This window comes from Thunnus maccoyii, chromosome 23 (assembly GCF_910596095.1).
Source record: "Thunnus maccoyii chromosome 23, fThuMac1.1, whole genome shotgun sequence".
Lineage (NCBI taxonomy): Eukaryota > Metazoa > Chordata > Actinopteri > Scombriformes > Scombridae > Thunnus > Thunnus maccoyii.
Genome location: NC_056555.1, coordinates 17,137,034 through 17,162,245, shown reverse-complemented (window position 1 = coordinate 17,162,245; position 25,212 = coordinate 17,137,034). Strand labels below are relative to the sequence as shown.

At 39.5% G+C, this 25,212-nt stretch overlaps 2 protein-coding genes and 1 pseudogene across 2 annotated transcripts; 1 reads left to right on the top strand and 2 right to left on the bottom strand.

The window, feature by feature from the left end:
* Positions 1-921: 921 nt before the first annotated feature.
* tigarb (TP53 induced glycolysis regulatory phosphatase b) lies at positions 922-7,026 on the top strand. The gene is made up of 6 exons (XM_042402494.1): positions 922-1,035; positions 1,314-1,351; positions 1,732-1,853; positions 4,338-4,415; positions 4,519-4,629; positions 5,992-7,026. The coding sequence occupies exons 1-6, from the start codon at positions 1,004-1,006 to the stop codon at positions 6,412-6,414; spliced, it is 804 nt and encodes a 267-aa protein (XP_042258428.1). The 5' UTR covers positions 922-1,003; the 3' UTR covers positions 6,415-7,026.
* Positions 7,027-7,937: 911 nt separating this feature from the next.
* On the bottom strand, positions 7,938-11,542 carry fgf23 (fibroblast growth factor 23). Its single transcript, XM_042403727.1, has 3 exons — positions 11,000-11,542; positions 10,792-10,895; positions 7,938-10,202 (listed from the first exon to the last, which is right to left on the bottom strand). The coding sequence occupies exons 1-3, from the start codon at positions 11,232-11,234 to the stop codon at positions 9,750-9,752; spliced, it is 792 nt and encodes a 263-aa protein (XP_042259661.1). The 5' UTR covers positions 11,235-11,542; the 3' UTR covers positions 7,938-9,749.
* Positions 11,543-15,635: 4,093 nt separating this feature from the next.
* On the bottom strand, positions 15,636-19,635 carry LOC121890429 (annotated as a pseudogene).
* Between the last annotated feature and the right edge of the window lie 5,577 nt (positions 19,636-25,212).

Here is a 25,212-nt window from a genome sequence, read left to right as displayed (position 1 = left end):
AAATTAAAACACAATTGTAAACACATTAAACATAAAATCATGATAATGTAAAGACATTAAACATGTCTAGTATTAAAAGTAACTAATAAAGTGATCTAAGGCTTTGGGGAACAGGTGAGTTTTAAGTCTTAATACAGTTATGTTTATGTTTTCATAATGTATTCAATGAATGGAAGGCACAAATAAGTAATAACACAAATATAGGTATATTCATAACCTAAAATATACATTTTTAAACATATTAAATGTTTGCTTTTTATGTAACAAACAAATAAGTTAGAAGGACAATTTCCTTATTTAATCATTTGCAATCATGTGTGCAGAATTTACAACATATAATGAAAAGACTGAATAAATATTAAAGTCTCCCTCTGCTTAAAAATGTGTTTTTCTTCTTGTTCCTTCAGTTGGATGTTTGAACTTCATTGTGTAGAGTTTGACACTAGAAAGCTGTTTTCACATTCCTCTGCTGAAGGTAGAAAGTTTCTCCCTCGCTCATTGAAAATCCAATTTTAAGGGGCCTACAAGCAGGCTTTATGACATCACAATTAATTTGGGAGCCAATCCTGGTCCAATATTCAATTTACAAGTGTGATGTGGAAACTTGAAACCTCAAATGCACAAACGCTGAGAACAGACTTTACAGTGAAGTAGGAGACATCTTGTGTCCAGCAGTTAAACTTCTGAAATGAAATACATTTGCATATTCATTGATTCTTGAATATTTAATGGGAGTGGAAGTAATTTTAAGGATTTTTACAAGATAATTTAACTTTTTTTAATGGAAAAATCATATCAGACACAAATTATCATTCAAAGTAGAGTATTTTATATACATCTTAAAACTTGTCTGGAGGGGCTCTTTAATAACATTTTGGCCAGATATTAAATTATTTTTTCCTGACGCAGCTCCGCAATGCGATACGAATTGCGTCATGACGCAAGAGTCTACGTCACACGGTGTTGCAGATGAACCAACCGGGAAGTATCAGGAGAGCTGAAAATGTTTACATTTAGTTTGACGCTCATACGACAGTAAGTGATTATTTACAGGCTTATTTTCATTTTATACATACAGAAGACTTTCACATGAATGAATTGGTGATGTTAATATTTTCTCCAGACGCTGTACGTCCTTTCAGGTGGCGCTAATGACGCATGGCGGCTAAATGAGCAGCCTTAAACAAGACTGAAGTAACTTAGCAAACGTGCTAGTCGTGTTTTAGTCGTCTAAACTAGCTAGCTGTGCTTTTTCATAACATAACTGTTTATTCACGTGTTTAATTCAACCACGTTTCTATGTGTTCACACAGTGGGGAAACACAGTACAACAGGGATAAGCTGCTGCAAGGTATGTTCATTCATATCTGTTTCTCCTTACAGTCATTTAAAGCAAACTTTTTCACGTCAAGGACCCCTAATCTGACACAAGTTAGACCACAGACCCCTATTGGATGAAAACTGTGCTTTTAGATGTTTTATCATATGAAATCCATGCCCAAAATAGTCATAGATTGTGTCATTGTGTTACTTGTAGATGGAGTTATAGTGATAACCACTGATTCAAAGCATGAGCGGATATGACTAATACTACATGTGTTTTATGATGAAAACTTGAGATTTAATTTGCTTGTGTTGGCACTGAGGTGGACTTTGATCTGGTTCTGTACGCCACACACCCCACTTCTAACTTCAGACACTGAAAACACTCCACTGTACTTTGTGTTTTAGGTCAAGGTGTGGACACCCTCTTGTCAGAGACAGGTATGCAGCAGGGTGAGGCCGCAGGACGATACCTCACAGACATCACATTCAACAACGTGTTTGTCAGCAACCTACAGCGGGCTGTGCAGGTAATTCAGACTCATTTATATTTAATTTGGGCTGAGAAAAATGAGCATGGTTACTCTGTTGAGCTCTCTTACTCTGTCTCTTTTATTTAATGTTTATAGGGACAAGTATATAGCATGAAATAAAGCCATACACTACAGCATTTATAGCCTAAGCTAGTTGCAATGCCTGTAACTAGATGGGCTTTTAAAATGCATAAAACTCAGTAAAATACATATAAAACTGCACAAAAATCAACAATACATATACACAAAACTCAGCAATACGCCTACATTACAACACGAGACTCAACAACAAAGTACATACGAAGCAGCACAAAACACAAACGGCTCACAAACAAACATACCGTAAAAAGTTTAATAAAAACAACAAGCACCACATCACTCACGACTACGTGACTCATCCCTCTTTTAAAAGCTGTTTCAGTCTGACTTTTAAAATGTTCCCAGTCAGGATCCATTTTGAGTTCTGTGAGTAAAGAGTTCCACATGTTTATCACCCAAACAGAAAAAAAACGTCTGTTCAAGTGAGGATTTTTAAAAGGGCACCTTACACTTTCTAGTACACGCACCTCATGTTACTGAGCCCGAAATCTTAAGAGGAACCACCAGTTCACTGAGCACCAGAGGAATCTGGCTATTTAGGGAGTTATAGATGAGTTTAAGGTTGGCTAATTTAATAAAATTGTCAAAACTTAACATTTAATTTAGTAAAATATTGAGATTATTGAGATCATCAACAGCTCTCAGACTGTTCCAGACATGTTGACAACTGGTTGGTTGTTCTTACACCATTAGCTCATGCACAGTTTCCATTGTATTATTGTCAAGCTGTTGGCATACTAAAAGTTATCTTTGGTAACACTGTTTTTCTTATTGTCAACATATCCCATGAAAATATCAAAACCAAACCTGTCTATGTTCCATCGTGGTCCACAAACTATTATAAACGCATAAATAAGCTGCATTGTATGACATGTTTATGAACTTGACCACTGCAGTTTATTTTGACTCAATCCTATGTAGACTCCCCTGCTGCTGTGTATACCCACAAATATGTATTAATCCGCAACTGAAAGCACACACAATTTACACTATTTACTCCTGATTGAGTAACATTTGCTAAAGACTAGAGCCCAGCAGTTTTATGAAAATTACTGAGACTTCTTTAAGAGTGAGACTATATATGTGTGTGACCCATTGATTTACATCTTCAGTCATCAGAAGTGGGTTTAAGGCTGAGTGCCGTAGGCAGGGTGGGGGAGTCAGAAAGTATTGAGACAGATTGCATGCTGCATTGTTGTTTTGGTCTTTTCATGGGATTTGTTGACAATAAAAAATATTACTTATTACTACCATGTGTCCCCAGTTTTGAGATTTCTTATGGATATTTTTTTTTAATCAGTTTAAGGGTTTCATGTTTGGGTTCACAAAACTGTAAAACCATCTCAAATTTGCACGGATGGAAGGTTGCTGTTGTGACTCAGTTGTCAAAGCATCTGAATTACATTCATGAGATCTCCCAGAGGAGTATGATTTATATATGGAATTCATGTTTCATTAGTAGAGTTAAACACATGTGGTTCAATGGGATTTCCCAGGAATACAACCATTGTGCAACAACCTTGAATCAGTGAGTATTTTAGTAAAGTGCCTCCAGATCTGGCATGGAGCTAAACATTGTACAGTACAGTACATATTGTTGCAATACTTTGCGCTATGATTTGCCTCCATACCTCTCTGTCAACATGTACATATTAAACAGTAAATATTAGTAATGCTGAGCAACGGTTCCTGACATAATTTAATTTGTTAGATCATAAAGATCATAAATTAAACTTTCAGTTACAACAACCTGCGTTCAGCTAATATGTAGCATTCAGCAGCACAAATATGCAAATGAAGCTCTGTGATTGGACCAGGGCTGCAAGTAACAATTATTTACATTATCAATTGATCTGACGCCTATTTTCTCAATCCATCGATTGATCATTTTGTCTATAAAATGTCAGAAAATAGTGAAAATACCTATTATAACTTCTTTGAATGTTACATTTTGTCTGATCAGTAGTCAAAAATCCAAAGATATTCAGTTTACTGTCATGTATGACACAAAAAACCTTCAAATCCTCAAATTTGAGAAGCTGCAACCTTCAAGTATTTGTAATTTTTCCTTAAAAAATGACTAAAAAGATTATATGATTGTCAAAATAGTTGCCAATTAATTTTCAGTCAATTAACTAATAGATTTATCAACTAATTTTTGTAGCTCTAGATTGAACTTTAAAGGTTTTCAATGCCCCACAGTGTCACAATTGTGGCTTCAGACTCTCTTCTCTATAAACACATGTATACAAATCCTGTCTCTGTGGTCTTTGACTCAATGATGCTGACAATGGAATAATGGCTTAAGTTTGTACATGACAGATTCTTTTGGCACTTAAAAATGTTGAATCAGTGGTTTCAAAATTCCGTGTCCTTTGTCAGACAGCTGAAATAATTCTGAGGAAAAACACTCATTGTTCTGGCACGGAGATGGTTTTGGAGTCGTTACTCAGAGAGAGGGTAAGATCTACTGGCTTTAAACTATTAAGTTATTACTAAGCTTTACATGCAGTACAAGAGTTTTTCTACTGAGCTCTGAGTTGTTGTTTCGTTGTCTGTTCAGGGTTTCGGCATTGCCGAAGGGCGTCCCAAAGAGGATCTGAAGAACATGGCGAACGCTGCCGGTCAGTCGTGTCGTGACTACACTCCTCCGGGAGGAGAGACTTTAGACCAGGTGAGTCATTCAGGATTCATCATTTGGAAACTGATTTAGTAATTTCTTTCAATACTGATGAACTGAAGGTCAAGGAAGTATCACTTGTACAACAGCGCCATGCAGTGTTCATTGTGGGTCGTTCCACTTTTAAAACCCAAAAGTCAAAAAGTTGATTTTAACTGTGTTTATTCCTTACAAAAGATAATAGAATAGAAATACCTGAAGCTAATTCATGCACATTAATAGATCTGGGTAATGTCGTACGAATAACAGTATTTAACCACTTCTATTTAAATACATGAGACAAAAGTCTCTGTGCTCACATTCATCTCTGTGTCCCTTAGAAAACAAGAAAAACAGCCTCATTTTGAGCCTTGTGACGATACCTTTTCTTTGGTAATTCAACAAGTTTTTAGAGAGTTAAGATGAAGGAGAATTTAATCTTTTAGTTTGTCTGAAAATTTGAAAATCACCAAGTTTCATTATCAATTAATCTGTTGATCATTTTCTTGGTTAATTAATTAGTTGTTTTTTCAATAAAATGTCAGAAAAAGTCTTGTGTTGTCCAACAAACTGTCTAAAACCTTTAAGGTGTGCAATTTACAATAATTTAAAGTGGCTATAATCGATATTTTTAGAATAACAATGTATCACTGGTAGTAATAAACCAACAGAGAAGCAGCGACTCTGCAGCTTCCCTCGGCTTTATGGAGCTTTATAGCAGTTTCAGCTCATTGTTTAGCCATCGAGCCACAACTTTACTGTTTCGGTTCACTCTCAGCGCTCTTACAGTGTCGTTTTTGGCAGCAGCAGGCAGCTGTTTTCAGAGAAAAAGCTCTAAAAAACCCACTGTACACTTCCTGCTCAGCACCAAATGGCAAACAGATGTAGTTAGTGACGAGCTGGTGAACATATTGGAGCATTTAGCAACTTAAGTAATTGCTGAACGTGTAAATAAGCAACTGTTTACTAAGAAGTTCACCATATTGACTTAAAAGGTTATGATAGGTCAAAGCTGTCCTCAGAACTTGTTTCTGCTGCCCCCAAGTGGTAAAAAATCAGTTAATACAGGTTTAAAACAAAGAAAAGCAGCAAATTAGGAGCACCTTTGCTTGAAGAATTACTTAAAACAATTAACAGATTACCCAAATAGTTACAGATTAATTTTTTATCAATCGACTGATCATTTTAGCTCTTTATTTTTTTAATATACAGTATGTACAAGAACACAAAACATAGCTGAAGATATTAAATTGTTCAGTTTTGACCTCCAGTCATTGGTTCTCATTATACTCAGGCTCTCACACCTGCTGGTGTTGAGGAATCTTTCCAGTTTGATCCTCCACCTCTAAGTTCTGGTTCATGTCACCTTGCTTCCAGGTGAAGCTGCGTTTTAAAAAATTCCTCAAACTCCTTTTCGAGCGAATGTTGGATGAGCACGGCTGGTCAGCGCCGGATGCCTCTGCGGGCGCGGCCGCAGCAAACATGACAGCGGCTGCTGCCACGGACGTCGCTCTTGACGGTTCGGCTGACGACGGTCTGCAGGGCGTGTCTGTCCACGCTCTGGTGGTGAGCCATGGTGCCTACATCCGTGTGGCCATCAGGCACCTTGTAGAGGATTTAAAGTGCTCTCTGCCTCCGGGGGTGAAGATGTCCCACCTGTTTTCCCCGTGTCCAAACACGGGCATCAGCCGCTTCATTCTCACCCTGAGCCAGTCCGAGTCCGGCCCGGTCCTCTCCACTGCTCGCTGTGTTTTTACCAACAGAAAGGACCACCTGGAAAACCTCACGGCTGCTGAATAGTGTAAAAGAAAAGAAATGGAGTAAAAGTTTATGTATGCAAACCGTGTGCGTGCACATGTACACAGTATTTGAGTGATAAAAAGAACTATCAGGAACACAAAAGGGAATCAACAATGCACATCATGCACAGGGTAAATGATCTTTCCTCAGTTATCTGTAGTGTTTTGCTCTGAATTAGTAGTCATGATAATAACCTCTGATTGTACAGTACTGTATTATCAAAGCATTTCATCGTCCTCTCAACTGTAGGCCAGTAAGGACTCTTGACATTCTACATTTTTAATCATGTTATTTTTACTGCTTCTTTTATCAAACCAAAGTCAGACTATTTAATGTGTTATTGAACACGATCAGTGAATGTGGCATTTCAGTTGATGTGTCTCCTTGTGTTGCAATTGTGGTGCTGCTCATTTTACTCGTGCAATATAACATAACACTTTTTTTGTTTTTGTTTGAGTTTGTGTTGAACAAAAAGGTAAATGTAATGAAGTACAATGTGATCTATTTATATGAATACTACAGAGATTAAATCTTAAACACTGAAGAAAAGCACAAAAGTACTTTTACTGTACTGATACATAACAGAATATATAAGGAAAGAGTGGAAGAAGACGTGTCTCTCTATTACTTCTTGATATTTATGATGTAGTGCATTTACACACTGAAAGCTACACAAGTTGTGTATCTTATAGACAGTTGACATCCAACAACAATCTTTGGATGAACCAGTTATCAAGTAAACAGACATATGTAGGCTAATATTGGTATCACTGATCAGAAAAGCTCAGGGGTCTAAACAGGAGGAACGATTACAGCGAGGAAAACCTCTTACAGTGTTCATACGGGCACCTGACTGTTGTTTTAAGACAGACTTGAACAATTGTGAACCCGTCCTTTAAGAACAGATTAGAGATCAGGTTTTTTTTTCCTCATCCTGACTGTGACTGGAAAAAGTTTGAGCACCCCAGGGCCCTCCTACACTGTCACCACTGAACTGTGCAGTGCTTTTAATAGCTACTAGAGACGTGCAGTCACCCTCAAAGAACTGCTGCTTGTAAAACTAAAGTAGGTCATTTGAAATAAATAAATCTGTGTTGTCATTTGAGGTTAACAGCTAACCTTAAAACAGAAATCTGACATTTTGGGAAATATACTGAGGCTTATTCACTTTCTGGCAGAGAGTAGAAAAGAGGATTTGATGCCACTTTTCTATGTAAATAGAAGAAGAGTTGAGCCTGGTTTTGTTTAAATGTAATAAAATCCACCTGCAAGCACCTCTAAAGCTCATTAGGTTGATTAACACATTAACATTATATCTTGTGCGATTAATGAGTAAAAAAAACAGTGTTAAAAGCAACAATCGGAGGAGATTTCAGTCACTTTCTGAATCTCTGTTGGTTGCCTGGCAACAACAACAGAAAATATTTAAATAAACAAATAATCTGTTTATTATTTTGACCAAATTTTATATTCACAAATCAATTTTTTTAAGCCAAAAGCTAAACTTTTCAGATTTTTCTGGTTGTCCATATCAAATAATACATTTCTTCTGTATCTGAATGTACAAACAAGCTGTTAAAACTCCTGTAAGCTTTACAAGATATTTATTTAAGATATGTGTTTTAAAAGAAAGAAGATTCCTTTAAGGCGTCAAAGGTTAATGGCACTGAAGTGTATTTTTAGAGAGACATGACTCAGCTGTGAGCTAATTAGTCAGAGGAGGTGGGAAAGTACAGGAAGTTCAGCTAATGAGAGGAACTACTGCGCAGTGACTGGGTGAATGTTAGACCTGTTTTCACATAGTACATGTTGTCTTTACCAAATAAAGGCAGCACACATGATGTCACAACACAAAAGCTTCAAAAAATTCACAGCTATAAATGACACTTAACACTTGAAACATGTTTCCTTTATGAGTTTATTTTGTCCCAAATTCAAGCAACACTCCGTTTACAACTCCGACGCATACATTCAAAGACAAACCATGTTTACTTACATGTACATTTAACTGTAAATCATCCTTATAAATACCATAAATAACATTTAAGGAATGGATTTAAATAAATAAATACTCTCAGGGACTGGGTTTTCGTGTTTGCTGGTGGTGCCCAGCACCTGTAAAAATCACATAGCAGGAGTTTAGATTTGATTTCTCTGTAAAGGTTATTTACCCTGTAGTTACACTCCTGTTTGCAAAGAAATGCACATATATATGGACACGTTACCACATTGAAGATACTGTAAGTGATTGCAGTGATCTGTAGTTTTAGAAAAGTTTTTGGAATTGCTGTTCTAGGTTCAAAATCTAAAGATAAACAAACTTCAAATCTTCTCTATCCAACTTAGTAAACTTAGGACTTTAAAATAAAGGCAAAACTTAACCTTAACTCTACTAAATACAACTCTTACATATAGTCCTACATATATATTTCATTTTAAATCATGCCTGCCTAGTTTCACATAAGTAGACAGGGCCTTTTGTCCTCCAGAGGTAGGCTTCTGTCTTTTTAATGCGGGTTTCTCAGGCCAGCTGTAAAACCCTTAATGATAACAGCCCACAAAAAAAACAATATGTGAACAAAATGTACACAATGGAATTAATAATTTCTTGGACTCTGTTGGCTTTACTGATATAACTACATCCCCAGAAGTTGTCGAGCAATCACATCCTCAGTAAAATAGCTCCTCAGGGACACAATATTGATGAATAATTCAGTTTTTTTTTAACTTCCATTTCTCATATAAGCTATCAGCGTTTGAGAGGATGCCAACTATTATAATGGACTGGAATGAGGAAATAGATGTCAGTAATTTGTTACTCATTGGTTCTGAAGGTAAAAGCAATTAAATGTGTCATCTAAAATACATTTTAGGTGCGATAAAATCCCTGCATCACACATCTATCACCAAACCTGCTTTTGAATGTACAAAATATTCATTATTTATGAGATAAATCCGGGTAAAATACATATCCCTTGTGGATTTAACATTAAATTTACAAAGCAGATGGTGTTAAATCAACAGAAAGGAGTTGAGCTTTAAGATAATATATATAAATTGTGCAAAAAGGGGCTTCAAGTCAAGTCTAATACATTCAGTGTATAAACACACTGCTTTTCTGAATGATTGATGACTGAAAACACATTATTGAGTCAGTGTGAAATAGAAGGAGCAACCTGAATGTTCTCCTCTCAGTTTGGTTGTAAGTAAATTCAGATGTTTATGCTTTTTTTCTCTCTCATATGATGATAAACTACAAGGTTAAACTTGGACTCACTTAGATAAGACAAAAGGGCGCCCAGACTTCTCCACACTCATGCCAGTCTACAGTAAAATCACCCCATGGTCCCGGTGCTCCGGGGGCTGGCCGGGTTGTAGGAGTGCACGTTCCAGGGGTCGTGGTTGGACGGATCCAGCGGCGTCTCCCGGGACACGTTGCGCCCTTCGTCCCCAGCCTCCACTTCTACCTCCACCTCCAGCTCGGCGTCGTCCTCTGGCACGGCCCGGGAGTCCGAGCCTTCCTCTGTCTGCCCCAGGTAGAAGTTGTGCGGGTCGGAGGGATCCACCACCTGGTTCCTCTTCTCCCTGTGCAGCAGGAGGCGCTCCAGCGGCACCGTGTTCTTCTTGGGCAGGAAGAGGGAGGTCTGGGGCAGGTTCTGGCCCGCTGAGTACACCTGCCGGGAGCCCTCCAGGTTGAACAGGATGCCGGTCCTGCAGGAGTAGTACACGTCTCGGTTGTTCTCCAGAAGTTTGTGGTTGAACAGGCACTCGTCCCTGTGGCAGATGGGCTGAGAGAGGAGGAGGAAGAGATGAAGCTCCAGCTTGGAAGAAATGCGTTAAACATCTATTTGGCACCTTCTATTGATTATAACAGACTTATTTTATCAATATGCACAGCCGTTTCATTCTATTTCAGATATCATGACCAATCAGACGAAAATCTGCAGTTATTAGACTATATGACAAATTCAATAAAAGTCTACTGTAAACAACTAAAGAAAACTCCAAACCCAAATCCTACAAGAAGGGCTAATGTGGCAAGAAAAGTGCACATTAAAGTGGATATTTCTGGTGCAAATCACTTTCCATTTTCTACATATCAGTGATTTCTCTTCTTCTGTCCGTACATTTCCTCTTGTGTTAAGCAACTAACTGATACTTAAACACTTTTAGCATTTCTTTAACTTAATGTCAACAAAATCATAAAATAGAAATCATAACGTTTGTGCGTAAAAGCGCGTAAAAGGATAGAAAGCGATGTTAAAAACTATGCGTAAAACCTCAAAAGCGTGCCAAGAAAGAGAAACTCAAAATGAAAATATCAGTATGACAAATCGATTGAATCAATAATAGAGTAGAAACTAGGTATTGGCTTACAGAGCTGAACGGGTTGCCCTCCAGATCCATACACAGGTAGCGGCTACTTTTGACGCCGAGGATGGCGATGCGCTCCCTTGTTTCAGCTTTCAGTAAAATCACACCTGCAGAGGAATAAGAACAATTTGAGTGTTAAAGACAGAACTTCAGACTTTGACACATAACAAAAATTAAACTGACATTTCTGGGAAAAAAGAGGGAAACTCACTATATGAACTCCTGACTGTAGTTTTGCGCACAGTGCCATCTAATCTGATCTCCAAGTAGAAGTTGTTGAGGTCTGTGGAAGTCTGCAGGTGAACGTATCTCCTCGGGTTCCCCCAGTTGGATCCGACCAGCGGTGATGGGTTCGGGACCGTCTCCCCGAGAGGAAATCCCTGGAGGACAGCGAGTAAGAGCGCCAGCACAGTGTCCCTCATTCCCAGTCTCCTGTTCTCGTCCATCCTGGAGCAAACAGTTGGTTTCTACTGCGAGCTGCTGGAAGTTTTCAGATGCTCTGTTGTCTCAAAGTTTGGAGACAGTTCCTATTTAAAGCCCCCCGAGTGCCACTCCTGCTCACATCCTTTACGTAAAAAAAGAAACTCGCCCCCAAAGCAGATGTGCGGGTTTGCTGCAGCGGAAGGGCCACTTCCACCTCTGTCTGTTTATCCCGATGCTCTTGGTCAGACAACAGGACACTTATTTTTGGTTACATAAAGTCTTGGCTCACGCATCTTAAACATTATTCTAAGATTTCGTCCTAATGGGTCAAAGTTATGACTGGAAAGTGTGTTGGGCAAATTAAAAGAAAAAATATATAAAGAGCATAAATACAGACTCGTTTGTTCATCAAATCAGGGATAAAACATGTTGTAATATTAGTTTTAGATGAGTTGCATTAACTTTTAAAACTCGTGCAAACGCCAGAATTTGGATCATATTAAATATATTGTAGTTTTGTTTAACTGCATTGAACTGGACGTCCAGTCATAGTTTGAAGTTCAGTTTGCTGATTTTACGCACCTGCCCAACTCAACACTTGCACCATTTACCCAGCAGATGGAGCCATTCCCTAATTCTGTCTTCACTGCAAGTTTCTGCTCATTTGACTGGCAAAAACTGTATTTTTGGATGCTTGAGTTTCAGCATAGGACCCATTAAAGATCCCCTCCAGCCATGACATTAAAATATCTCTGCTTGGAATTTTAAAAGTCACCTTCTTAAAAATTCATGAAATTAAATCTACTGAGTCTACCTCATTGAAAAATACAGAATCTATTAATATGCAAATATTCTTTTTATGTCAAACGTTTAACTGTTGGACACAAGATGTCTCCCAAGTCTATTCTCAGTGTTTGTGCACTGGAGGCTTCAAGTTTCCACATCAACTTGTGTAAGTTGCCTATTGAACCATGATTGACTTCCAAACTAGTTGTGATGTCACAAAACCGTGCTTGTACATGCAGGTCTTAAACTCAAAGTCAAAGTGAGCACTTTGGTTCAGCAGATGAATGTGAAGACTTCTGCTTTCTTCTATTGTCAAACTTTGCACAGATATGTTTTTTTTTGACAGTGAAGCTCAAACATCCAACTGAAGTGACAATAAGAGAAACAATTTTTGAGTGGAGTGGGACTTTAAAAATTTACATTTTCTCCAGGGAAGTGAACTCAAACCCAACTTCCCAATTGAGGATAATTCAGTTAAATCTTTCAAATGTGCAAAATATACAAATTAAATACTAAATACAGTCAAATCAGTGTCCAACTAATGTGACAGAGAAAGAGCACGATACTTTACCAGCAACCAGTTAAAAAAAAAAAAAACTTTTATTGGTATCTCAGGAATACAGTAGACTGCTGTGCACAGCACATACGTACAAAAATAAAAGGAAAAAACTTTAATATCCTTACTTAGCATTGTCTGTTTTCAGAAACAAATAGCTGAAGTTTGTTTCTTCTAAATTTACAGTCATCAGCAAACCAAAACTAAGGCAGAAGGTGAGGTATATGAGAACAGAGATGAGAGGAATTGAGTGGAGGCTCACTCCCTTTATGAGCAGGAGTTAAAAAAAAAAAAGAATTCTGCTTATAACACATGAAGCACACACCCCTAATCAAGCTCGGGGCTCATGCATGCTAATAGTACATTGAACATTATAAAAAAAAAAACATATTCCTCACCTTGAATTAATTTTAAATTGATCTATGATAAGCCGTGGAAAGAAAAAAAGAGACAACAGATAAATCTGGATAAACTTTTTTGGTCAAAGCTGAAAGGAGAGCTTTTTAGTTTTAGACACAAACCTTCACTCTTTTAGGGATCCAGCTCTATTTCATGACAGAGACGTGTGAGAAAACTCACTTCTTTACACTAGTTTATAATCAAGATGTTGTTAATAAGGTGCTACAAGAGACGTTATACATCTTGATTGTGAGGTGGCAAAAGGATTCCTCATTGCTGTGCATGCGCAAAGTTCACTTCCACACCTTCCTCAAATGAAAATGTAGATTGCTTTTTTTTTGCTACTTCGGCCAAAATGATGACAATTGAAGCTGATTCAAACACCCCAAACAAGAAATGTACATCAGTTGTACTGCATGCAGCCTCATCTACAACAGCAACAAGTCTTTTTTGTTTTATGAAACTTTGAGCCAAGCTCCCGAAAAAAATTTGCTCTGCTTTGCAGCCTTAGCAGGACGTTATCATTCACTCGTAAAATGTCCTCAGACAAAAAAAAAAAGAGAGAGAGAAGAAAACTTAATATGTGAGCACAATACTGTCGTGAATCAATATGTGCGTCACAGACAAGAGTTGAGCAGCAGGTGATAACTGTGTTGTGCCAGCATGTGGTGAAAAGTGTGGGGGGTTGAGGGAGAGCAGCAGTTAAGGGCACGTCCTGAGGATGGCCGGAGTGCCGTCCTGCAGGATTCGGGTGCAGCAGGAGAAGGGAGACTCTGCATGACTCTGCTCCTCACACACACTGCGTTAACTCTGCAGATGTCCCCTCCCCAGAAATATCCCAACACATAAGTAGTTGGAAGGGGGAGGGGACGTCGTGTTGTGGAGCTGTATTTCAAAGAGGTGGGGCTCAGAATTCAGAGAGGGAAGTAGGATTGTTTCAAAAATATTATGCAGATTGTGAAGCTTTTCACTGCAGGATCTAGTTTTTATACACCAGACGCAGCTGATGACTCATACTGAGGACCAGTAAGTTGGAGACTCCAGTGTCATCAGTTCAAGAAATTATATTGTGTTTATGTATTGAATAAACGTATGCATCAAAAAGATATTTCAAATTCCTATTTCATGGAAACAATACGACCTATATAGACGACCACCCTGGCCACCGGGGTTGGGGCCAAGGCTGGTCTTTGACTCTGACCTTGAACTAAAAAAGGCTGAAAGGAGAGGAGGAAGCTCCTGGGTTACCGCTGGAATCCAAGGTCCCTGCAGTGGGTGGTGGGGTGTCGGGGTAAGGGACAGGCAGAGGTGGGTGGTGGGGATGATACAGCTCAGAGGGGGGTGGGGGGGGGGGGGGGGGGGGGGGGGGGGGGTGGTTGCTCAGGTATGTGGGAGGCTGCCTGTCATCCTGGCAGATCCACATTTCCTGCAGGGGGGTTTGCCGAACAACAAAGACAGCGGGCCGGGCTCCCGCACATACGTCTTTCCTGGATTGAAATAGTCCTGTTTCCTCTCTAAACACAAGAACGGATGGAGGTTGATGGTGCAACAAGCTTCACTTTTTCAAGTAAACAGCTGCAGAAACTGCAGAGATTCTCAGAAACTGAGCGAAGCAAGAAAAACATCTTTGCAACATGTAACAAGATATTAACCACATATTGACCCACATGGTAACAGTAAGTAAAACAAACCTGCCACTATGCATAGCAAGACCTTATCATATATTACAAAAGGGGCTCTTTTTGTGTTGATTTACTAACTTTCTGGCCTTTTATGCCCACTCAAATGTATAAATTCAAGCTAAAAATCAACAGAAATGAAGACACTGAGCTCTGGAATCACATGGCGTGCATCCAGTCCACAATCTGCACTGTCCTTTAGTCCTTCAGGGCACATGGTCGACTCATCCATAATTGCATTTCAAACTATCTGCCTACAGCTCCCAACACCCCTCGCTGCCACTGCAGTGCTGCTGCAGAGCACACAGACAAGCCAGGGAAACAGCCGAGGGGCACACACACGACATACTCCACCGAACACTCCGACACAAAGATAAATTAAAGAACATATGGGAACAATTCTTACCGAAACATTTAGGCACCCATCATCGATGGTCACTGTGCAACCTGAACTCTTTTTGCCTCGTTCAGGCAACTGCGACAAAGCAGCATAAAAAAGCTCCTGAAGTCTTCTTTTACATTTGCGACTATTTACATGGTTTTGCATTGGTTTCATGGACAGTAGACATCATTTTTGAACAGCAGCTGCTGGCACTAAAGCTTTGCGATCTGGACACGGCGACCCACTTTAGGAGCGCTGTCCAAGACAATGTGCAGATTAATTTCTACTGCGCACTTTATCTGCTCGATTCTGTGTGATTTATGTGCAGACGCAAGCCAGGTCCAAACTAAAAAAAGAGTTTTCACCGAATGCTCGCACAGATAAGCGCTCCACCCTGTTTATTTGGCGATGGCACACAGTCAAACTTATGGCCTTGCACCAGTCTCTCCCTCCTCACATCTATGGCTGACGGCTCTCTGGTCACGACCCACAGATTGTATATTACTTAATCGATCTAATTACGGAAAAGAAAATAAACCAGAGATAGTCAACCCCCCCCCCCCCCCCCCCCCCCCCCCCCCCCCCCCCCCCCTACCCCCCCCCCCCCCCCCCCCTCCCCCTTCTGAGGCCCTCTCCGGAGTGTCAGCCCTATTTCTGACTCCAGCGGGTGTCTCTTACATGCAAGTTTAAGGGGGCCACAAGTGGGAACACCAAGGCACCTTTAAATCGTGCAGCAAAGGTAGTGCATATAAGTAGTCTCTTTTTTCTCCCCACTGCCGGACATCGATAATCGAGCAGGGAACCATCAAAGCGCTCAAAGGTTTGAAAGAAATGATAAACTTAGCAGATATTTGAGCAGAACTCCATGCATCCCTTAATCTAGTAAAGTGGTTCTTTGAGGTAATAAAAAGTATTCATTTCACTCTTTAAAAGCACAGGATATAGCTCATCCTCCATCTCAAAAAAGGAAGTGACACATAGTTCAGTTACAGCAAGCACCAAGGTAAAGTGAGACAGGCAAAAGGCTTCGACTCTCCCCATCCATAACCATAAAAACAATAAGCAGCACAGTATGGCATACATATACAAAGATAGCTATCCAAATATACATATATATAAACAGAATAAATATTTGTGGGTTTTTTTCGCAGTCCATTGGTGTGTGTATATCATGAATATGCATTTCTATATTACCTGGAAGAACATTCACATGTGCAAATTACTGAGTTATTGCCAGTTTCACTCATAGTCGCGGGAGGAAATGTGTGACGGTCATGGCGGTGGTGGCCTTGTTGCCTCTCTTTACGCGGCCATGCTTGCTGAGGGCGATGTAGAAGCCCTTGTAAACAAAAGACTCATAGGCGTTGTAGTTGTTGGGCAGCAGAGTCTCCTTGAACTTGCACTCATCCACGAAGACTCTCTAAAAAAGCCCACAAAAAAAAAAAAGACAGAGAGAGAGAGAGGGGGAGAAGGAGGGGGGCGCGGGGATCAATAAATCAGGACAGACACAGGATGAACATCGCAACATATGCACCGTTTCCACGTGACCTTTACTTTGGCCATCAGCCTGCCTAGAAAGCATGCTTCGAGGGAAACTGGAGGAGGTGGCATGTTGTTGCAAAAGAAATGCCCCTTTTCAGATGCAGATAGCAGCCGCCTGCTTTTACTGCTGAACTCATAAAAAAATCCCCACGTACCCTAACTAGAAAACTATCTAGCTGCTTAAATTAAAATGTTGCCATAAATCAAAAGGGGAAACGCTGCTGAATGAATAATGATTAAATGCAATGGAGAAGGGCACATTATGGTTGAGTAAAAGTTAAGTGTCTGAAACGTTTAACACTTTGTGCTCCATAGAATTCATATTTTCAACCACTTTTGGACATAAATATAGTTTTATATCCTTCATTACAATCATAAGGCTAGAAATGTTTAAATCCTAAAACAATATATTCCTCAAAGTAAGTTTGAATGAACATGTTTTTCTACAGAAACCTTTATGCATTTAGCAAAAGAAGCTTCTCAAATGTTAAATGTTGTTTAAACACCACCATCATACCTGAACTTTGCATTACACAAAATAGTATAAAAGTGGCAAAATTATGATTTAAATCAGAAACTGTGTGATTGAGGAACAAGTAAAGAACGAATCTGAGCAAACATTTACTGTTAGGTGTCGGTACTTTCATGCTACAGATACATTTCAGTTGGTACCAAAAGAGTAGGTTCAACACTCACTCCTACAAAAAACTGTTAGATATTTGTTCAATAAAATTAAACAAACTAATTTTTAGAAGAATACCATCATTTCTTTTATTTTCCCCATCAAGAGCTACATATTGGGCTCTTTTTTAGCTAAATAAAACCAAACTTTAGGCTCATAACAAACCAATGGAATAAACCATTTAATGCTATGTTAAGACATTGTAAAGATACCTTTTCTGAAAGTGTCATAGAAAAAACACTGAAAATGCATACTGTAATAGTTTTTTAATGGCCACTGCATTATATGATGTCAATGACCTCTAAATATATATTAATGTCACATCTGCCTTTTTGAAGAGTAGAAGGCGACACACACACCACTTGCTTAATCTCTCCTGTGGTGCAGGGAATCAATTTCCCTGAAGATCCAAAGAAATACATGTATGTATGTAATATATATGTATATATATGTATGGTGGACAGTGTCTCCGCCTGGACAGTTTTTAAATAAATCAATGTAAAGGTGATAAGTGTGGGAGGGAATTGCCTTTTTTTCTTTGGAATTACATCTGCCTTTTTAGTCTTTTTGACCTTTTTGACCTTTTTAAGACATTAGACAGTAATTCATAACTGGCCCACTTTTATACACAGAACAGCTCGATTGCTGGACTGCAAACTAGCAGCAATGGTAGATTAATATGGCAAAGTTTATTATCTGCTTTGTTGAACTTGTTGAGGAGTAAATAAGATTGTGACACAGAGCAAAAGATTTGAGCTTCCTCTAAATGGGACTCCTTGCACCCCACTTTAACCCCCCCCCCCCCCCCCCCCCCCCCCCCCCCCCTAACATCAGAGCATATTAATAACACAACAGTGCTCATAAACCCACGGATGCAGCAGCTACATGAACTCATCTTACACTCAGCAGGATGTGTGTATGTGTGTGTGTGTGTGTGTGTGTGTGTGTGTGTGTGTGTGAGAGAGAGAGAGAGAGAGAGAGAGAGAGAGAAAGAGAGAGCGAGAGACCGAGAGAGGGAGGGAGAGGGAGAGTTGCGCACAAACGTACCGTTCCGTATAACCTTCCCCTGCTGTTCATTGCGACAAACATCTCACTTCTCACTCCGAACATGCCCTGATCACCTCCTCGGTCCACCGGTGGAGATCTCTATTAGACCTAAACGAAACATAATGTTAGAGCAGCCAGGGGAGCAAAGACTGTCACGCTGCGATTGGGGACAAAGTAACTGGCCTATGCAGCAGTGATGGGTGTAACCTTGCAGGTGCATTGCGCATGGATGATGCTCTGTATAATCAATTAGCCCCCTGGAAATATCCACCTATATGCATTTAAGACATTATGATGCTTTATGAGTGTACTTTACAGCGTGCTGAGTGTGATCTATGTGTGTGTGTGTATGTGCAGTGCTGCTGCTGCTGCTGCTGCAGCGGGACGCAGGGTAAAAATAAGTTAGCGTCTAAACTGGGTCCAAGCATTCATGTCATGTTTTTGGCTTGGGAGGATATTTCGCACTGCACGGATGCAAGGCTCTTGGTACACTGTTTTTGCTTTCGGAAACTTTCAACCATGCTGACACCTCTTAGGCTATTAAATATCATGCAAGACAAGTGACGCGCTGTAACTTTTACACAGCTTGCGCATAGGGTTACACTCTTTTTCTGGTACAGTGCTTTGCCCGGATGCAACTCACTGTATTGGTTCTCATTGTGTACACCGCTTATCCTGCCGTCCGGGAGCACCTGCAGGTGAAACCCAATGCCCACGTTGCAGTACAGTCGCCGCACTCTTTTGATACCCTGCAAATAGTCACTCTCCCAGTTCAGCTCCGATTTTCCCCCAGCTATACCCAGATAGGAGCGGGAGAAGAGGGTCTCCCATTTCTTTTCCAATAAAGTTGCATTAGTCCTGCTCGGAACCGGATAGGATGAAACGATCCCCAAGAGAGAAGTCCACAGTACAATAACTGCTGGCAGCGTCCAGTGCGTCCTGACCCCGCCGAACATACTGTAGAGGCACCTTTGCGCAATGGCCATCCAGTTTACCTTTGGGGCACGTGGTCAAAGTTACCTGCCCTAAAAATGCAACTCTTCTTATTTTTTGTCCTTTGGCATGGTGGTGGTAAAGGCTTTTTTTGGGATCAAGGCAGATCAAGGCCCCATAGCCCGAGATCTGAGCAGGAGGAGAGGGACAGAGCGCGTCGGAGCTTGAATTGGTGCCGGTGGCGATGATCATCTTTCGCCGCTCCGCGCCTCTTTACAGGCAACGCTGGCCGTGGAGGGACACCACTCACCGCAAAACCAGCTCACCTTGGCCCCGACTCTCACATCCTAAAATGACATCACTGTGACTTCACCGCTGCACCCCCCCCATCAAAAAGTAGGAGATGGGAGGAGGAGAGAGAGAGTTACAGGAGCCAGGCAGCAGCAGCAGTTCTGATAGGAATGATGGGGGGTGCTGCACCTTCACATCAGTGCCAAGCAAGCAAGACAGAATAAGAAGAAGGGTTTCCTGTGCTACGTTTCAAAACAAAACCCTTGGTGCAAGTGTGTCCCTGCATCACCTTATCCTCCAACTTCCACTTACATAAACTACAGACAGGTGCCGAATTAAAACCAGAATAAATGAGTGAGGAAACGTAACAAAGGTACGTACATAATGATTTGAGGCCTTCACAGTGACCAAATCTAAACCCCATTTAAATACCTGGGAGAATTTTGACCAACATATTAGACAGTGCTCCACTATCATCATAAAAACACCAAATAAGGGGATATTTTTGGAAGAATGTTGTTCACCCTTCCAAGTGTGCATTGGGAGCACAGAAGCTATTCTGGTGGCTCAATAACACTTGACCTATTTTTCAAAAGTGGAGCCATAACAATATATTTACCCAGAATGATAAGGCCAAAATAGGATAGGATAGGATTGGTTGTCGGTGTGGTCTGTGGTGAGACTTGGGAGTTCCATTTGAGTTATAAGAGTTAAAACAAACCTCAGGTAAGCTGATGTTGTTGGAGTAATTTAATCAAGCATAAATATTTGCAGGTTCCAGCCTCCAAAATGTGAGAATTTCCTGCTTTTCTCTGTTTTTAGTCCCTCTAGAAAATCATTATCTTGCGATCACAGTAATTAATGCAATTTCAACCAACCTCTGCACTATCTGTGGGGGTTTGCAATTTTGCAAAATTCCTGCGATTTCTCTGCAACACTCCCTTCAGGAAATTGCGATCTTGTGATTGCAGTAATCAATATGAGAACTTGCAGTTTTTGCTAAGTTACCGCAACTTTTCCGCATGAAATCAAGTTCAAGTTCAAATTTATTGTCATTCAAACTCTACACAGTAAAGGTATACAGTAGGATGAAATTTCATTCATTTCAGTGACCCCTTGTGATTGCAACTGCATTTCATGTCGTGGTAACTTCCATCATTGCAGCTCACAGGAAGTGATAACATATGACTCTCCATTGGTAGTAGTTCTTTGCTTGCAATTTTTCCCAATTCCTGCATATTTACCACAAAAAGAACACATAAAACATCGCAAATTGTAGCGCAATTTTTGTGAAAAGTTGCAGCAAAATCAAGCATTTTTGGCCACGATAATCACAAAAAATGTGTGCAATATGTAAAATCCTAATGTGGTTTGGAAAAGAGCAGTTACTTTCAAAAAAATACATTGCAGGTTATTGGATGAACCATCTGTCTATTGTGAGATCACGCAAGAATCCTCACTGGACGCTGATTGATCCGAACCACCGGTGGTTCGGACACAAATGCATAACTTGAAGCCTGATAAGATGGATTCTCGTGTGATCTGGCAATGTCGTGATCTCGTGAGTCCAGCTGCCTCGCAAGGAAAGCGAAATCTTGGAGGGACTGTGTTTTATATAATTGGGAATTTGAAGTATTGGCTGGACATAAAAAGACACCTGAGGACATCACCTTGGGCTTTCAGAACATGTAAAGGGCATTCTATACTTTTTTGACATTTAATTGAAAAATGATCAAAGATTAATCGTTAATAAATGTTATCGTTTGTTGCATCTCTGAGCCTACAGAGCCCAAAAAAGATGGTATTTGAGGAGCGGTAAGCATACATTTTTAAAGGAGTGTTTAGTAAATGAGGTTAAAAACATAACAGCAAACACTATTTTCGCATAAATGACATTTTCATATCACACAATATATATGAGGTAAATCATAATGATCTTTTATGCTTTTGCTTTTATTTTGAATACATTTTTTCAGTCTTCCTGTGGCTAATTGTAGCCGACTTGTCGTAGCTCTTCCTCACATGGGAAACCTGCAGGAGGGGAGGGTGTGAGTGTGTGTGTGTGTGTGTGTGTGTGTGTGTGTGTGTGTGTGTGTGTGTGTGTGTGTTTGACTTTCATTGGCGTTGAGCAATCATGGGATGGATGGATGGATCCTGTGTCCAGAAACCAAATCGGGACGGTGGTCATATGTCCTGGCAGCCTGCTGCCTTATTTAGAAGGAAGGTGTAAAAACAGTCACAGCCAGTCACAGGAGAGCAAATGGCAATCCTGTCTGACACTTCCTTAGCTGTTTGTTCAGGAAGTTTACACAACCAAATATTTTGCCTGGTCAGATTGCGCGTTATTATTGTAAGACCACACCCTGCAGCTAACAGAATAATGTAACCTGCATGAATCAAATTCTGGTGCAGTAATTAAATCCTGAATGAAATGTGGGACACGACCAGCAGTGGGTGATCAGTTTTAAGCAAAAGTTGCCATTATGCTTCAGAAAAATCATCAATTTATGCTTTATTTCCCCTTAAAAGGCCTCATTTCCCAAAATGATCATAACAAATTGACATGACCTGTTTTATGCTATATATGATTAAAATGTGGATAAAAGTCGGTGCAAATAAAATAAAAATAAAAATAAGTCTGAAGCCGAGTTCAGTGGGTTCGCCTTTCTTTACATCCCTGTTTGCATCCCATCCTACAGGGTGCTGGTAGGGAGACGCAGGCTCGGGGGAAATTCCCAACGTGTCACACAGCACCTGGCGCTTGGGCCCCGAGGTGTTCTCGGCTGCCAGGGAGCCTCAGGCCCACCTTAGCAACCGGAGAGGCCTTGTTGCTGATAAACAGCAGTAACGAGACATTCTATGATGGAAAACAACAAACAAACAAAACATCTCATATATATCCTAGAATGTGGAGACACATTTTAAAACTGCCATAGAAATATGTACCTGACAGTTGATAGTTACTTGATACTTGACAGTTATTTTAATTGTTAATTTAATAATTTATATAATTATTTCTAATTATTAATTATATTGGATTAATTAATGTTCACTGTATAGATGAATATATGGAGGATGAATTTAATCTAACTGTGGAAATATTTAGGTAATTGTAATCAATAAAAATATTTTTGATATACTGTAAATACTGTATATAATCACATATAATATAGAATCAATATTCAACCTAATAAACTATGTCATACTGTTACGCATTACATCGGTCAAAACACTTAACACATGCAAAATATCGCCTTCAACAGTGGTGGAAACTAAGTACATTTACTTAACTACTGTACAATTTTGAAGTACTTGTACTCCATTTCAGCAAACTTTCTACTTCTACTCCGCTACATTTTAGAGAGAAATATTGTTCTTATTCCTCCACTATATTTATCTGACAGGTACTTTGCAGATAAATATTTTACTTACAAAATGGTGCATAGTTATAGATTACCCAACAAATGCTACTTATACATTAATGTATCACGATTAACATTCAATTACTATGAACTACTATCTAATCATATAACACTCACAGGGGCAACTTTTACTTTTGATATTTCAAGTAGGTTGTTTGTGAAAATATTTCTGTACCTTTACTAAAAAAGAAGATTTTGAATGCAGGAACTTTACTTGTAATTAAGTTATTTCACCAGGTCATCCTCCCAAGAAGAACGACAGCATCTCATAAATTCAGTTGCCAAAAATGACTTATAATTACGTATGAGTGACAGATGCCATCTAGTGGACGTAGTAATTATGACCAACTGCAGCAACGCAGCTCAGATGACGTGTATATAAAAGGGGACGAATTTCCATATTAATCGGGTTGGGGCGGATGGCTAAATAGATAGATGGCAAAAAAGTGTCACGTTTCCAACCACGAGTCAGGGCAGTTTTTTAAAAACCGTAACTAGACGGTTTTTAAAGAAAGAAAGAAAAGTTTAGGTTAGGGGTGTGGCTCTGGGAATGGCAATATCAGTCAGTTGGTTGCTCGGTCCACCTCTTTAGTCCAGACTGAAATGTCTCAACAACTATTGAATGAATTACTATGAAATTTTGTACAGATGCCCAGATGTTCTGGCTTTCTGTTACTTTCAAATAAAGCCAGTCAGACACCTTACGAGACCTCCAACACACACATTTTATCTTCTTACCGTAAGATGATTTTGCTTGTATGTCTCTTGTTGTACAGATGAGGTGAATGAATGTTTGAATATGTTGTGTAAATGTGTGTATCTATGGCGGCCTTACGTCAAGTTCAAATCAAAGTAGCTTAATTTAGATTAAAGAAAATTATTCATATGAAATCAAAGTATCAAAACAACAAATAAAAGATAATCAACAAGCTTAGAAGCGTGCGCTTGAAAAACTGTTTCTCTTTATCGCATTTGGTTCAATTAACCTCTTGCTGCACCGCATGTATACTATGTCATTGGCTGGTATCTGTGTCAGCCAATCAACTACAGCCAAAATGTGCTCAAAAAACAGTTCCAACACCGGAGGATAACCTGACTTCACCTCTAACACCACCATCAGGTCGACATTTTTGGCTTTTCAGTGAAATGTCTCAACAACTATTGGATCGATCGTCATTATAATTTGGTGCAGACATTAATTTCCCCCTCGGGATGAATAGCAATGACTTTGGCTTTAAATTGTCATCAACCGCAACCCTCAGGTCGACCTTTTAATTCGATCAATACTTTGGTTCATGACCAAATATCTGTAAATATCAGACTCTGACATTCCCATCTGCCTTAACTGCTCTTTGCATTTTGCACTAATTAGCAAATGTTAGCATGCAACAAGCTAAAATAAGCTGGTGAATATGGTTAACGTTATACCTCCTTAGCATTAGCATGTTAGCATTTTGTTAAAAGCACCTCTGTGTCTCACACAGCTGCTAGCATGACTGTAGACTCTATTTCTGGTTAATTCCTTGCTTGGACAACAGAAATTTGTAAAACAATAAGAACATTCATATTGCCTGGGTTGATACAATAACAATGAATTATTATCAAGTCCTAGCAATCAAAAATTGCATAATCTGAAAAAAGCTTCAGAGAGGAAACCTATCAAGTAAAAAGCTTGCAACATCCAGGGTACATTTAAGTTTAATTAAACACCACGTTCAGTTTATAGCAGCAGTGACATTTCACGCTTTATTTCTTTCTTGACATTTGTAATGTCATTCATTGATTAAAACTCTGGTTTATTATACATTACTCTCCATCATTCCTTCAAAACACCAGTGGTGAAATGAAGTGAAGGAGAGAACAAGGTCTTTTTAGTCCAGTGGAGCAAACAAACTGGACCACACTGAATGGCAAATTAATGAGACAGCTTTTTAATTTGCTGTGTAAGCATGTGGCTATGCAAACGAAGGCAACCAATAGCCTGAATAGACAAAACTACTGGCTTATTGACAGAGTGAAAGTTAAATCAATTGACAGTGGGCACTGTTAATGAGACGGTGCTGAGCTCTTGAGATTAATTCATCTAATACTGTTACACTTGCATGATGCTGAGGCTGCTCTTTAATAATAACATGTTTCTAAAATGCTAAAATGAGAAGCAAATGCACTTTTGACAGAACTGCACAACACCATACACTTATTCTTAAATACTCATTTACATATGGTAAAGAGGTTGAGTATAATAATGTGCTTTTGTCTGTTGTGATTCAGAGATCTCCAAC